Consider the following 16701-nt stretch of genomic DNA (forward strand, 5'->3'; position numbering starts at 1 on the left):
ATAACAACGATTGGACTCTTCGTTTGACGTACCCGTAGAAATGGCTGGTGCAGTGTTAAGTACGCCTGATTCACGTGTTATTACGTTAAAAATACTACGTAACATTAATGCTACCCGTTTTAACCAGCGACAATGGCTTAAAAAGAGCCAGTTGCGTCGAATACGTGACCTATCTCCGCTCGCTAATGTGTCATTATGCAACTGAAAGTATAACGTCAGTTTACGATAACTACGAAACCACTGGATCACGCCGGGAACTGCGTTTGTTTTTCCTCATCGCAATCGTTGATTACGCATGCAGAGCGAATTAAATTCAGGTTGCTCGTATTTGCGCGACACAAACGGAGGAAGATGCGATGTTACGTATATGTATTGATTTTCGCAATGATTGTGGTATCAAAAAATGAAAGAAGAGGGAGAGAGAGAGAGAAAGAGGGAAATGTTACTCAGTCACCATGATCAAATAAATACAACTGTCTCGGTGTTGTGTTCCGACACACCGCTCGTTTTGCAGCAATTGTAAGCCTTGTAAAAAACACGGTCATTGTAAAAAAGTAGACTACGTTATTATTGTTTACGGAAGCATTTAAGAATCCACGTTTGAATTAAGCGCGGTACGTGTACCTCATCGTCAGTACAAAAGAAGAACTCGACGCGATGCGTATAGTTACGGTCTCGTCGAGACATCGTTTTTCCACTGTAAGCAGACGAAATGATTGGAACAGAAAATCGTAGAAAGCTAAGCTCAATTATCAGTTTCATATAAATACTGTATTCGGATCTTTGTGCTTCTCGTTTCTTCCCTGAATGACAATCCTTTGGCACAAACAATGCCGTGTATCCAATTTACATCGAGCGCTCAATGGCATACTCTTGTTTTTTTTTCTTTTTAGTATTCTTAAAATACTATTTAGCTATCTCACAAAAAACCGTCTTTTTTCTGGATTTTTTTCTACTAAGACGCACTGTGCTACACGAATATCGATCTGTTTCTTACATCGAAACACCAACCATCACGTCTTAAAGTGAGTTTCATTTTAATCTCATCGTCGCTTAGGCATGGCGTATCTCTATTAGTATTTCTTCCTAAATTTGCATGTACGTTCATCGTTTGTAGCGCGCGTTCCTTAAAAACGAACTACTGGAAACAGTCCGTAACAATTTCCACTCGGTTAACTACTAACAATCACGATATATCATTCTTTTCGGCTTCTGTTTGTTTTTTTTTTTGTAAGATTTTCTTTTTTGTAAATCCTCTTCATCTAATCCTTTCACGGCTAGGCGACACGCATAAATTGATACTAACAACTAGAAATTTTCGGAAAGGATAATTTCTATTCTCACGATCATTTCATGCGACCTTTTTGCTTCTCGTGGGAACCGTCGTTTTGTCGTTTCGATGTGGAAACGCCTCGATAAAAGCGATAATTCCGCCATTGTGTGTGTGTGTGTGTGTGTGTGTGTGTCTTTTTTTCGTAACTTCCACCGTTTCAACAAGTTACAGGAAAAATGCTTGGGTCGATATCATTCGAGACGCCTCGACTACGGAAGATTCGCGTACGCTGGGAACGAATCTCCACCCCCCATCGCTCGGGATCTTCCTAAAGCTCGTTCGAGGAAATTCTCTCGCCTCCTGTTTCAAGAGTTAAGGTACAACAACACGTTGAGCGATTTATTCCCAAACCGACAAATCTCTTCAGGTCCATGGAGTGTATCGTGGTCGTGCCGAGTGTCAGAAGGCCGTATCCAGAGCTGCCATACTCGTTGAAATGTCCGGGTCCGCACGACAGGCTTCCAAAAATTCGGATAATGTCACCACTCCGTCCTTGTTCCCATCCATTTTCTGAAAATGTTAGAAATTTTTATATTTTCATGTATAAAAATTACATTGTAATTTGATTACAGAAAAATATCGATTATCTGAACTATTAGGGAGACAAATCCATTATGATAAACGATTTTTCAGGTATGTTAGAAACTTTCTATCGATACTTGGATTTTTAATAAGAACTGCATTCCTCGAAGATTTTCGGGTATGATTCTGCCGCGAGGTTCAACCATAGACATACAGTACCGGACAAATGAATTCAGACAGAGATATTTTTCGTTGCATTTGTTTTTATGGTGATGTTACTGAAGTTCTTCCCTGTGGAGTATTTACGATTATTCTGACGCAAGCTTTCATAAATGTTACACGGAGCTACCTACGTATCACAAAATATAAAATCAATTTTATCTGTATATAGCTAGACAAAAGTATTCATACGTTTCATTCGCAGCCACAAATTGTAATCTGAAACAAGAACTTCACGAGAACATTATAATTATACCTTTATTTTATCCGTTCTCGGATGGTACGAGGTAAAAATTCCTGTAATATTGAATATGGACTTACTGTATGTTTTATGTACATTGTACATTTTATTACCACTTCGATCTTACTACAAGTGTTTGAGGGTCTTGTGTCCGCAAAAAAATAATATGCAATTAACATGGATCATAGAAAACGTATAATGATATTAGAATGAAACTAAGATAAAATATGCCGAACCTGCACTATGATGCGTGAAGAAACTACATAAAATAAAATAGATAAAATTGTTAAACACATACATTCGGTGTAATATGAACCGTTTCTAACATAGAGTTGGCATTCGACATTGAAAGTTCTTTTTACAAGTTAATGTCAAGAGGGACAGCTGAAAACACAATAGGCAAGATCTTTGTCGATGGCAGTAACACGTTACAGGCAATCCGCAGGTGGTCGTCCTGCAGAAGACAAGAGACAGTTTTATAATGTCCAGACTCGCACACCCTCGGCATCGTGGCCAAGTGGCCTCGAGGCTCCGAGTGGTGTATGAGAAAAAAATACAGATGTTGCTCTAAGAATATACGAAAAGAAACGCGATCTCCAAGACACTTTCCCATGCAGTTTTTCCTTCCCAAAAAGTATTGACCATGAAAGAGTGGGGATCGACCTATTACGCCACATCGATCCTAACGAGGGAGGATCAGTTCAACAATATCAGTCGTTCTTTCCGAACGGTGCCCTTTACATTCTACGAGCAAATAGAGTTCATGTTCGGAAAACTAAGTTTTAGTTTATTTAGCGATTAGGTAGTGATTATTTAGTAGTGTCGCGTATGTCGTCGTTATAAATAGTGCAAATTAATTATTGTAGGTTTTATTAAGTATTGTAGATTTTATTAATTATTGTAGGTTTTATTAAATATTGTAGATTTTATTAATTATTGCAAGTGTAGCAGACCTTTACAGTTTCGGCGTTCCCTTGCATTTTTGCCTACCAGGCTATAACATCTGCATGGCAGAGGTGCAGGGTAGGTTTGAATTACGTCGCCGTCTTCACAAATGCTTGAAAGAGAACTTTCTCTTTTTCGGGAAAATCCTGGGAAAACGAGACATGTGTTTTCTCGTGTAAACATGGGAAGACGGTCGAAACGGACAGTTTTTGGGCTGAATATCGTCAACCGCCGAACCGTTAACAACGTCTGATACTCCATAGTTTCATTACTCTTGTGTTACTTATTTTTTATCAACTGTTTGGTTTTGTTATAGTTTCGTTATTGTTTGTGATTGTTTAGTTCTTGTTTTTGTTTGAATAAAAACTTTATTCTTGTTAGTTGGTGCACATTTATTTTAAAGACACACCCGTGGCTATCCTAAAGCAAGTTTTATTAAATATTGTAGATTTTATTCATTACTGCAGGTTTTATTAAATATTGTAGGTTTTATTAACTATAGCGTGTTAAAAATTAGTATAAATAGTTGTTATAAATCAATTACTGTAGGGTAAACATTAGTTATATTTTTCGCGGTCGGGACAATCGCGCAGTGTGTATGGACATTTTTCGCGGACTTCTGTGGTGTACGTGCATGTGCGGATTAATTTCATGGATAGACGTGGACAGGACAATTGTGATACGTGACAACTAGAGGTGGCATTAACCCTCTCTACTCGATAATATTCGTAAGAAAATATTTACATTTCTTGCGAATTTTATCGAGTAATCAGAGTTAATGCGATACAGGTTGATTTAACTCAAATACCGCGGGCACAAGTTATCGACATCTTTTACGGGGTAAGTAAACAGCTGTTCTACCGACTTTTCCACCTGTGCACTAGTGAAAAATTATTGATATTTAATGTTCCTTAACTTTGTTCATATTCGTCAGAATTTGTTTAAATGAAAGGGAAATTAAAACTTGAACCTTCTACTTTTTGACCATTTCGTTCGAATGCATTTATCTCGGTGCCCAAGACGTAAAATCTTCCCTTATAAAGAGGGCTTTCAAATTGTAAAAGTTTGTTCATATTTGAGAACGGATAATCCTCATAGACAACAGTGTTCGGAGTTTTTCATGTTTCAGAAATGACTATAACTTCGTTAAAAAACATCCGTTTTGGATACAGTTTAGCTTGTTATGAAGGCAAAGGAGTGTATGATAGGCGTACATCGTATGGTTGATCTGATGATGAGGTAATTAAGGTGTGGATGATAGATTGATGAAGAACAGATATATCATAAGCAAGAAATACTGTCTGATGAAGAATCTTGCAAAGCATTTTCTGACGAAAATTAATTCTATTATATATTGTAAATAAAAAATATTCTTAAAATATATATTATTTTATATATTATATACCATAAATCAGAATGTTTATGATCGTAGATATAATCGACCCGCGTGCATACATCGCTGTCAGTTGATTGTGAACCTATTGTAAATTTTGTCTGTCAATTCCTGACGGTTGAAGTTTCTAGTATGTTATTAACTTTATTAGGACTAGGGTTCGTTGGTGACCTTCTATTACATGTACATATTATACCATATATGTATACATATCTTACCGTACACAAAACATTCGAAAAATATAGATTTCCTTTAAAGGGCTGTATCTTTGTTAAACAACATAGTTCTTCGATGAGGTTTACTTTATTTGAAAGACAAACGATCATACTTTCCGGTGGTATATATTAAAATTGCAAAAAAATTTTGTTTAGACTCCGTAGCACTTGACGAACATCAAGGAAAAGCACACTTATATTTAAAGACGTATTTTACCCTCTAGACAATCAAAATTTAAAATGGTTGTTGTTTCATCAACTTTGGGTGCATAGTAATACAGTTATGAGATTTTGAAGATTGAGTAAATTTTAAAATAGTCGTGACAAGCGTTTTAGGTCAAATATCCCACTGTGCGTCGTCCCGACGATTGTCTTTTTCTTTCGTTCCACTCCAGCCACACCACACGCATTCACACACTCATCGTAAGCAGTTCGATCGCACTACGTTTTCATTCCGTCATATAATAATGACATAATGTTATACATGAACGAAAAGTTTTTAGTATCAGTATAGTATGTGCCTATGCATTATGAGCCTCAAGTGAGATGAATTATTTTGGGCAAAATCCACAAGAGGAATAGCATTCGTTCTCTCGAATTGCTTGGTATTGCTCTCGAATGTTATACATATGTGTCTGCACAAATCTTTATTGTTGTTGGATAATTGCTACAACAATTCTCACTCGAAACCGATCCTCTCATTTTCTATAGTCTCCTGTCATTTTTCTAATAAAAGTTAAATTCCCTGCCAACGAAATCAAATAAAACTACAACACGATTTTAAGCCAATACAATAGCGATGACACATTCGCCAATGACAATAGCAGACACTATGTTAGACACTATTCTTTCCTGATACATATAGATATACTTCATGTTACGTCTCATTACATTGAAAACTATAAAATATTTGTTAAAAATACTCCTTTGCTTAGTCAATAACTTTTAAGGTATTGCCAATGAAAAACATTTTAGGATTAATTCTATCCATGAAAATGTACTTATCATGATTAAAAGACGTGTATTTATTGTTTTCATTTGCGCTGTAAATCTGTAGCAGTTAATCAGAATTGACTTGGAGTCCATTATAGGTGCTTCTTCTAACTATGCATATAAATATTGTAAGCTTCATAAGATATTCTATACACTTGTCATACCACTTTTCCTGTGTACCTACTTTCTTTTGCAGACTGTTTGACTTACAATTAGTACACAGCAGGGAAACGAAGACATAGTTCTATGACACTCGTTATGGAAATAGTGGAAGAAGGAGCTCAATAAAAGGTCGTTTACGTCACGAAAAAGTTGTTTCCACTGTTATGACGTCTTCCTTACACTTTTTGTAGGTATGTTTGTCCTACATTGATTAATCAGTCACTTTCGTAATGTGATCCACAGAATTTCAAGCTCACATTGTGCAGGATTATTATACTATTAAATTAATACAGTAAAATTAAAGAGGTAGATGATCCTTTTTTACTCATTGTAGTCGACACATTTTAGGCGGTTCTTATCAAGTTGCATGTATTCATATTTCTATATTGTCATCATATAACTATATTGTTATCATATTTCTACGGATGTTATCAACCTACAATTGTGTACCATATTGTCTTCAACTAAACCATCATACCAGCATATTTAGTGACTTTTTTATGACTGATAAAGCGACATTTCAAGCTGCACGAAGTGTGTTAATTTTGAGCAGCGATAAGATCAATAATTAATGTCCACAAAATTGTTCTACAGTCTGGAAAAATTATAAAAATTCATTCAAAGCAGAAATGATTTGTCCTCATTGATTTTCGTAAATTTTATTGCATGCACGTTTTTGTATTGTAAATTTTACTTTCGAATTATGTGTCAATTACTAAAATAAGAAAATAAAAAATGGGAGTCCGATTTTGTGAAGGAGAACATTTATGTAACAAGGATGATAAGAGAAAATGTATATAATTCCTGAGAATCTTAATTTACTGTATCTCTTGGCATGTATAAACGTTTTTTATTTCTATCAATACACATATCTTTGTGTTTTATTTATATGTATCAATACACATATATATTTCGTTTTTCTTTATTTACTTGATTCACTTATTAATCAGTTAAAAATTTTGCCTCAGACAAAGAAGCTGCACAAGTAACGTTTAATAACTTTTCTCAAACACTTCCGAAACTTCTGATTTTTTCTTCATGTTATTGAAGAAAGCAGTCAGTATCGGAAATCTTGTACCATATCCTACAATGGCTATACTAATTTTATAGAATGCCTTAAGACACATTGCTGTACGAAGATTAAAGTATTTACAAGAAAGTGGGTACCTACCACTTTACTCGGTTACATACAGGGTGTTACTAAAAACGTGGTACGAGCGACCGGATGTTGATTCTACATACAAAAATAAGTCGAAAAGAAGAATAAATTTTTTTTGGGGGAGTCTTAGTTTTCGAGATGATCGAATTTTAAAATTTGTTGGATACGCAGGCAATAGAATAAGACTTGGTTGGCTTGTCTGTTCATTGTAGGCCGTTTCTACTTATTTTTAGCACAAATACACGTGATTTAAATAAATTTTCGAGCTCATTTTTTTCGAAAACAAAGCTGTAAATAAAGAAAAGTTATTCTTTTTTTTGGTCTTATTTTTGCCTATCGAATCAACACCTGGTTGTTTGTACTTCGATTTTGAGGACATCCTGCATAATCCATTGCACCAGACGTCTTTTACGCACTTTCGCTAGTATTTTCAACAAATAATCATTCGGAAACAAAGCCTTGAATGCAATTTCGTCATTCTTCATTTTCGTCTTACAATTAGTTCGCATATAGAATGAACCCCTGTGAAAGTGTTCCACATTTGTATCAGCACACTGTACATTGATAACACATATCGATACCAACAAAGAAAAGTAATGGTTAGGAATAAAATTGCGGGCACTTTAAACTTTATATCTTTCTTTCGTGTCGCCAAGGGACGAACTTTAAATTGGCCATTCCGTGTTGTCACTGTTTCCTTATGTTCGCCTTTGCCGAGAATACGACGAATTTGTACTATTTCATAAACTGTATGGAGCATACCAATAAAGTTTTAACACGCAGAATGTTTCTGACGTGTATACACCAGCCGATTCGATTAAAACTGTACAAAGGAAGCTGAAACTCCTAACAAGAGACAGCACCAAAGTGGCAGACCTCAATTTTTGTGAAATTCTCGCAAGAAGCAGTTCTTAACGTAGGATAACATGTAGTTTGGGTCGCTGGGATAAAAACAACTCTGAAAATTAAAGATAAAAATTAAATCCGGTTTACCTATGAAATCTGTACAGTAATACCAAATTTCAGGTACTAAAAAATAGGTATTATAAAATATAGATTCATTTTTGTGTGAATATCTCTGCGCAAACTGTAAATTAAGGCACAAAACCCAAAATTTAATTGTTCATATTGCATTTAGAATTTGTAGACATCTTGAGTGAATCAAATTGCGGTCCTATTTTTCATGAGAATGTTTAATTTATTTTGTAAATTCGTAAATTATTTTTGTATTTTTCAAACATAAATACGGTGTAATCTCAGTATAAGTAAGGTATGATCTTGCATTCCTTACAGATATTTTTAAATGTGTGATATTTCAATCTGAAAGATAGAAAATAGCAATTATGTACTGTTATCTTACGAATTTTAAAAATGACAATTCGCATAAAATAGAGTTTCACGTATAAAGATTAATCCTTTTTTAGTAAAATGAAAAAATTAAAATTCATTTCGGTGCTTAAGAACTGTAAAAATCGGGACAATGGGTGTACGTTCACGGAACATTTCAACTTTACTTTTTTTTAGGTTCGCAAGCTTTACTGAAACAGAAATTAATATTGAAATCAAATATGTTATCCGTTAATACTACTGTGATTGTGAACAACTTCTTTAGAAATCAATTAAATTTTTATGTAATATGTAATCAAATTCGAGAATGAATAGAAGAAACATTTGATTTTGTTCTCGTCTTCGGAAATTAGCCTATATGTAGCACTATGAATATACATAAACATTCACAACCTAAACCTAAGATGAATCATGCAGTAAACATATAAATAATCATTGTACCGTTAATTGATGTTTCATAATTTACTGATTGTAGTGGTCACTTACTGTAGTTTATGTAACAATTTTAGTAAAAAAGAAAGAAAGAAACATACTGTGCATTGATAACCTGTAAAATTTGTATTGCATTGTTCTCTACTAAATGTAGAGTTTTCAGTTATTCAGATCAAGTAATAATTTTATGACGATTATTGTAGAAACAAGCTATAAAGCTACTTCGCGATGTTTCATTAATAACAATTGTATATTTTTCATGAAGACAGAACGCAGTCTTTTTCATATGGCCTACTGTGGTTCGATGTACCTACATATTTAGAAGCAGCTAAAAAATTATGTTAAGAATGTAAGTTGCAAACGTGTTTATAATTTAATGGTGCAGAAATTTATCACACATTTGAAATAATGCAATAGTGAGAATAAATATAGAGTATTGCGAGTACAGGGTATACAACGATAAACAAAATTAATTTCTATAGAAATAAGATTAGATAACAGAAAACGTGCATGTTTGCATTATTGTAATTAGGTTATCGAACCTGTGGCAACAATTTAAACTCCTTGGTTGATAAACCTTTTTCACACACTCAGGAAATTATTAATAAGTCGTTTATAAAGACATGTTAAAATTACAATTTTGTAGTTCATCATTGTGTATTAGGACCGTCAAACCATTATGAATATACCAAGATGAGTAAATGCTTATGTTGTAGTAGTAAAATGACGACATTCATTTAATTTGTAATCGCTCCAATATTGTATATGGTTTCTACGTTATTATTGGTAGTTGGTGAAGCCAGAAATTTTAGATTCTCCATTCTCGTCAGAAGTAGTATAACAGGAACTTGTTTTTGGTCCGAAGCTATGAGATATTTCCACAAATTGTCTCTCTCCAGAGTGAATTGAGTTGTTCTTTATTCGACGTAGAAGAAGGATAACAACGGGTATGAGTGCATCATTGCAGACATTGTCATTCGCAGCTAACAATGTGACAACCGGTAGAAGGTAAGATAAGCAGGCACTCGTTTTTTTTCGTCGAAATGAACGAGCACAGTTATCAATACTACGTAGTACAAACCAGTAGGTGATTGAATTTTCAGAAAATAATTAATAGAATTAGTACGTAATTAATGAAGTGGACTAAAAGGTACAAGACGTTCAACAGAAGTTGTTCTAAACTTTAATGATACTAGCACGTAATAACCAAAATAAAAGTCTTTAGTAACCATGATTTATAATAATTAAAAATTATTCCTTAATGTTAATATTCTTGCTGTAACAGAAGTGTGTAAAGTAATTATTCACTTTAAACAGAGGAATAACGAACTATGTGTATCTAAAGATTCATATTTCGGAGCACAATTATCAAATTTAGGAGAAATTTGCAGTACTGTAGGTACGAGAGAGATAGGAGGCATAGAGTGTGTATGTGTGTGTGTGTGCGTCTCCTGCGCAACGCCGTATGTTTTTAAGTAACGCGACCTCGCGAACGGCGCGATTAGCAAAAACAGCTGTTTTTTCGGGAAACGTGTAAACGAAAGACGAAGACAAAGCAGTCCGTATTGTACCTCCGAGTAACGAGCACGTGTTGAATATCTCATATCGTTGTACTTTACATTACTATACTTAAATATACCTTTCTATATATATATATCCATACATATACATATACATTAATTGTTTTACCTAGTTTAATCCCACAGTACCTAATTTAAAAAGTTGTGCAAAAGCCTCTTTCTTACTTTTATATATTACGATTTCTAAATGGTTTCTCTTGTATTCGTTGAAATGAATTTTTTAACAACTACAGTAAATCCTCAATGAGTGTTCGCAGGCTCCTTGGCACTGAACATGAAATATTTCATAAACTAATGGCCATATGTGGCTGAAACGAATATCATTTGCTTCAGTAAATCTATTTTTACTTTTACGATTTAGTTTAAATAAAAATACCACTAAATCTTATTAATAGTTTATAAATAGTATTGAAAATAATTTTGACGCACGTATCATTGTTATGAAAGTAAACAAAGCGCAAATTACTCGATTCGTTTCAATGGTCCACAACAGTGCTCTTACAATGAGACTCGAAGAGTCAAACGGAGTACTAGAAAACAGCTTAGTACAATATTGGTTTTCCTTATTGTAACATTAAAAACTTTCGAAAGACATTATCTTATTCTAATTAAGTGAAATTTTTACTTTTATTCAATATGTAAGAAGCAAGCGATATTCACTTTTTATGTTCTATTAGAAATTTTATTGTATCTATATAATGATGATTTCAGTTTCTGTTTTGCTTAAGACCAAGACTTTAAACTAAACATTTCAAATGTTCTGGAACACGGAATATTTAAACAATGTGAATGTATACTTAGGCCACGTTTCTGTGTATGCAATACACGGCGTCAAACACATTTAAAAGCGTCCTTTCCCTGCACGTAGCCATTGAAAAGCAATGCTTTTTAAGTGTGTCTGAAATGTGCATTTTGTTTGGTTGGATACATGTATTGAGATGCACGACATGAAGGTGCCGTTGTTGCTACGTCAAATGGTGTCTGAGACAAATGTACACATTGGTAATATTGACGACGTACTATAAAAATAATACAACATAAATTAAATGTAACATAATTAACAAAGTATGTATTTTCAAACCAGTTTGCAGTCTTCTTCTATTTTTGTATTAGTATTATATTAGTATTTTATATAAGTATTTCAAATCCAATTTTACCCCTACTTTGGTGATCATTTTCATGGTGTCATAAACAATCTAACAAAATTTAAGATTCAAATTAGAGATTAACAAAAGTTAGGAGACCTTTCAGAAGATAACACATTATTCAGAAGCTTCGCACCATTTTCTTCTAAACCTCATTCCTTAAGCTTATAGAAAGTAGGTTTAAAAATTCGAAGAACATATGTCCTTTAATCGTTTGAACAGGTAGTTATTTATAAAAGAAAAACCTAATAGTTTCTTACGTGTGTGCGTATAAATTTAAGTCAATTTGTTCACTTCTTTTTTATGTCGATTTGAGTTGAAATTATAAATCAATTTATGAAGGAAACAAATATTTTTCGTAGTTTGGTTTTCGGCTGTGCAATAATTAATGTTATTAATATGAGCATAGATTGTTTGTGTTCTGTAGTGGTTACTCAATATGTATCTAATAAAAAGTTTAAGTAGTCAATTCTTTTGAAATTATCGAAAATATTTCTCTATTTTGAGCACCCGAGGTAGAATTATACTTAATATAATTACTTGTTGTTTCATAGTCCTTTATCACATCGAGTTCCTTATTATCCAAAATATCGATTTACGTTTATAGTTACATAGTTATACATATAGTTATTGCTACATTGTGGTATCATACATTTGTAGCATAAATACATAATTAAAAAGATGCGAAAGAAAAACTTTTCATAACGTGTAATGACATTCACGTTTTATTTGTAGGACAATAAAACTTGCGGTTGACGAAATGAATTTTCATTCGAGTCTCGTCTTTGCAATTCAATTTGTGAAAATGTGAATTTGTATAAACACATTGAGTATATTTACTAGTGATATGAGTATCATTCGCATATAATTCTAGCCCTGATGATGTCGAAACGTTGGAATGTTTCTTTTAAAAGAACTTGTGTCCTATGCATTAACACGTCATAACAAACAACACATATCTTTATTTTATATTGACCTACTCGATATTTAAATATATAAATATTATCCATCAGTTATAATTATAAGAAGGTACATTAATACAGATATACGTTTGATCATAAAATGTAACTATATTTGAAGGATAAAAAGAGTACAGCTAGTGATTATATTATTAATATAAAAATTGTGAAGAAATATTCTATAATACTTCATATCGTATCATGATATAATTAATATAATATCATTTACAATGTGAATAAAGAATAGATGTGGGTACTATAGACAAAATATTGAAAAATTAATAATTTGATGGTAAATTTACAAGAAATGCAAAAATAAATGTTGCAAGTAGAAGACTTACACATTGCAAGATACATTAATTGTAGTGGTATTAGATAGAAAATGGATAGAATTTTTGATGAAATCCGCAACACGGAGAGCAAATACACCTGTGTTGAGAGTCGATGTTAGGATGCTTCAAAGGGGACTCAAACAACTCGACAGATGAAAGAGTGACAGCAAATAAGTCCTTTGAAAGGATCTTGTGGAGGTTTCCTACGAAAGACGGCGCTGAAATAGCTGACCAGTCGTGTGAAAGATAAAATTTATTTGTCTAAACAGCGAACATGAAACCTGAATATGTAGGTACATACATTGTCACATGTGTTTTAGATACTTTTTTGTGCTTGATGAACCAGGCAGTATCCATAGTGCTTTTTTAATATTTTCGTTATGCATATAATTTTAATTTGTTCATACTTTCTCAATCGGAAAATGCACATCTTGAAATATGTACACACATTGTTAACCCTTTACGGTCGGAAGGCGCCTCTCCGGCGCCACGGCTATTCGGCCACCTCACCCGGCCGAAAATGTCGTCGACCGCAAAGGGTTAATTGAATAACAACATCAAGTGATCTTTCCGAGGAGGTTAGCAGCGATGGAATAATTTTAGAAAGCAGAAGGATTATGCACATAAAATCAAAGTTCTTTAAATTTTGGTTACTACTATGGGAGTAAAATTTCTGCGTCTTCATGCTTGTGTGCGTGATACAGATTTAGAATGTGCCGAAAATGTTCGCCTTGATCTATAACTCATAATAATTAATGAAAATAAGGCGGAGAAAATAATAATCAAGGAAAACATTGACAGTGTCGTTTGGACTTTAATTTGTATTGTTTGTGCTTAACTGATTTGTGTCTTTTCTATTTTAAATACATTCATTTATATTGTTCTTAATTCACTTATTATTTCCCATATCACTATATTCATTAAGAAAGGATAGAAATTTTTTCTACATATGGAGACATTTTGAAGGTATGGCAATTTAGTGGAGTATTTTACTGGAAAAATGGAGATGAGTAAATCAGTACGCTTAAATTAGGGCAATTTCGTCCGAAATAATATTTTTCCCCGCATAAAATAAAGTAGATTAAATTAGTAAAATACCTCATTAAATGCAATTATTACAGTACATGTAATGTTATGTTGTTTAGTCTTTCATAAGCAATTTATATTCTATTTTCAGATACAGAGCAGTTTCAATTTCATTTCGTTTCCTTTATAAAAACATTATGGCAATGTTTTTAAAAAAGTATTTGTTCAAAATTCAAATATTTAAAATAGCAAGAAGCAATAGGAATCTATTTTTTCAGCTTTAAAGTAAAATTTTTGAATGAAATTGAAATTCTTTTTTTCTGAAAACAAGACCATGAAAGAATTCATACCTGGAACATTCGATCCACTTTGTCACGTACACCTTGGTGGTCCAAATTTGGATCGGAAAATTTCCCCATCAGCTCGTATACCGCCGTCACGATATCTGTCATTTCTTCTCTCGTGATACAACCGTCGCCGTTGATATCGTAAAGGGAAAACGTCCAGCGTAGTTTCTCGTCGATGGAACCACGAGACAGTATACTGAGGCCGGTGACAAAGTCCTGGAACATCAGAACGAAATTGGTTTTTTCAATATTTATAATTCCTTACCATTTCGTTTTCTATTATATTAGGTTGCAAATTGAGTCTTTAAGTGTCGAGTGATGTATGCAACAAGACTGCCTGTTTAAGTATGTTTGAAACGCCTTCAGAAGTTGCATCTCTCCGTGGTGCGACCCAACGTAGGTAGGCGATGGTCGCAACGCTCGTCGCGTCTTGGGCCGTCGACACGGTCACCAAACTGTCATAAACAGGGATTCCTGGACAGCTGCACATCACGTGCACACCATTCGCGGTCCTTAAGACCGTTCCTTATAACTTGGATTCCTGACTTCCAAGAATCCAAGTAACAATGCATACACCAAACCCCGCTTCTTCCAACTCATAGTACCACTTCTTGAACCACCTACACCTACCAAAATTCGGCATTTTCCACCAATCAAGAGACGCTCCGTTCTAGCAAGCATCTATACATTCCCTCATTCAGGAGAACATATTCAACCGTCAACAAGAACACATCGATCAGTCAGAACACAAGCAGTACACACACATACATACATCACATTGTCAAGTTTATATTAAAATCTAAGTGTGTTACTAAGTTGTGTCAATCATTTAAAACACATAATACCAATCACCATCACATCATCTTTAAAACGAGCTCCGCAGTATTAATTTACCAACGAGCAGTGGTTAATTTGCGAGATTATCGCGAGATGTCGCATCACTCCGTGATTGACGAAGGTTTCGCCGAAGGCGTTTGTTAGTTACGAAATGCAATGTTTGACCTGACCTCGTCGAGTTTGCGAGTGTCCCGCAACGGTTTATGGTCATATTGTTCTGCGAGTCAGCGATAAGAACTGGTATAACCGATATGGTGAGGTCGTAAAATCGACCGGGAGTTAAAGTTTACATGTCCCGAATGCCGAAACAGCAATTAGGAACCAATAAGGAGCACAAGCTTCGTCCATAGCTGTCGATGAAATAGTATGCGTCCTAATCTGTAAAGACTGCAGGTAAATATTGGTTAGTACCGCAATTGTTTACGAGCAAAAGCATATCGTGCAGTTTTAATGAAAGACTGTATGCAGAAATTTTGGAAGATCGATTCACAAAGGACTTTTGCAAGCTTACATTGAAGGTACTCTTTCTACCAGAAATCTATCGGTGGAAGGAAGGTACCTACTATTTCTATCTACATCTGTCGGTGTCCCCACTTCAGGTTTTAATTTACGACCTAACTATGCAGGGTGTAACAAACATTTTGGAGGACCCGGAGATGGGAGACTCGTGAGGGGATTTGAAACAAGTTTTTCCTTAGCAAAAATGTTATTTGAGGCTTTGTTAACGACATATTAACGAAAAACCCCGACCAATCACAGCGCGAGTCTGCTAGCTGAGTTCCTGCGGTAACGTTGGCTACCAATCGCAGTTCGTAGCCAACGTAACCCGCAGGAACTCGTCTAGCAGACTCGCGCTGTGATTGGTCGGGGTTTTTCGTTAATATCTCGTTAACAATGCCTCAGATTACATTTTTGCTAAGGAAAAACTTGTTTCAAATCCCCTCACGAGTCTCCCATCTCCGGGTCCTTCAACATTTTTGTTACACCCTGTATATTGATTCTAGAACCTATGCGTTACCGATTGCCGACTTAATGTTTAAAACTGTTGCTTTTTAGTTAAAGGTTGAAGAGTATCGAGAATGTTTGGCGAACACGGAAAATATGTAAAAGATGGAACGATTTGAAGAGAAACGAACGTATAGATCAACATAGAAAATATTCGAATGAAAGGCTAACGAAATTTTTAAAATACATGGACGATGCTTGTGGTACCGCGACGGACCACTGTTTAATGTGAAAAAAATAAGCACTATAGAAAATTGTCTGGTGTTATAGACATTACGTGATCATCTATGTCGATTTCAGTAAATTAAATGTATCTTCACGCGAAAATGAAATTATACGGAATCAAAGGGAACACGCGAAAAATCCATTTAATCGGGCGGTAATTGACTGTCCAACGGGTAACGTCAGATAATGCTTCGCCCCACGGGCAATAAATTTTAATACCAGCTGGTTAAGTTACGACGAGGAAATGCGATTCAAGATGAGAACATGTGCACTCCGGAATTAAA

General features: G+C 34.4%; 1 protein-coding gene across 1 annotated transcript in view; it reads right to left on the minus strand.

The window, feature by feature from the left end:
* Nucleotides 1–1722: 1722 nt before the first annotated feature.
* The window catches only part of LOC107187112 (Kv channel-interacting protein 4-like), a 133484-nt gene continuing 118505 nt past the window's right edge, over nucleotides 1723–16701 (minus strand). Inside the window, exons 6-7 of the mRNA XM_015575120.1 lie at nucleotides 14354–14566; nucleotides 1723–1843 (exon numbers count right to left, since the gene is read on the minus strand). Coding sequence (XP_015430606.1) covers nucleotides 1733–1843; nucleotides 14354–14566 — 324 coding nt within the window. The 3' untranslated portion in view covers nucleotides 1723–1732. The remainder of the gene's footprint in view (nucleotides 1844–14353; nucleotides 14567–16701) is intronic.

The sequence above is a fragment of the Dufourea novaeangliae genome, unplaced genomic scaffold, assembly GCF_001272555.1.
Source record: "Dufourea novaeangliae isolate 0120121106 unplaced genomic scaffold, ASM127255v1 scaffold103, whole genome shotgun sequence".
NCBI classification, from domain to species: Eukaryota; Metazoa; Arthropoda; class Insecta; order Hymenoptera; family Halictidae; genus Dufourea; species Dufourea novaeangliae.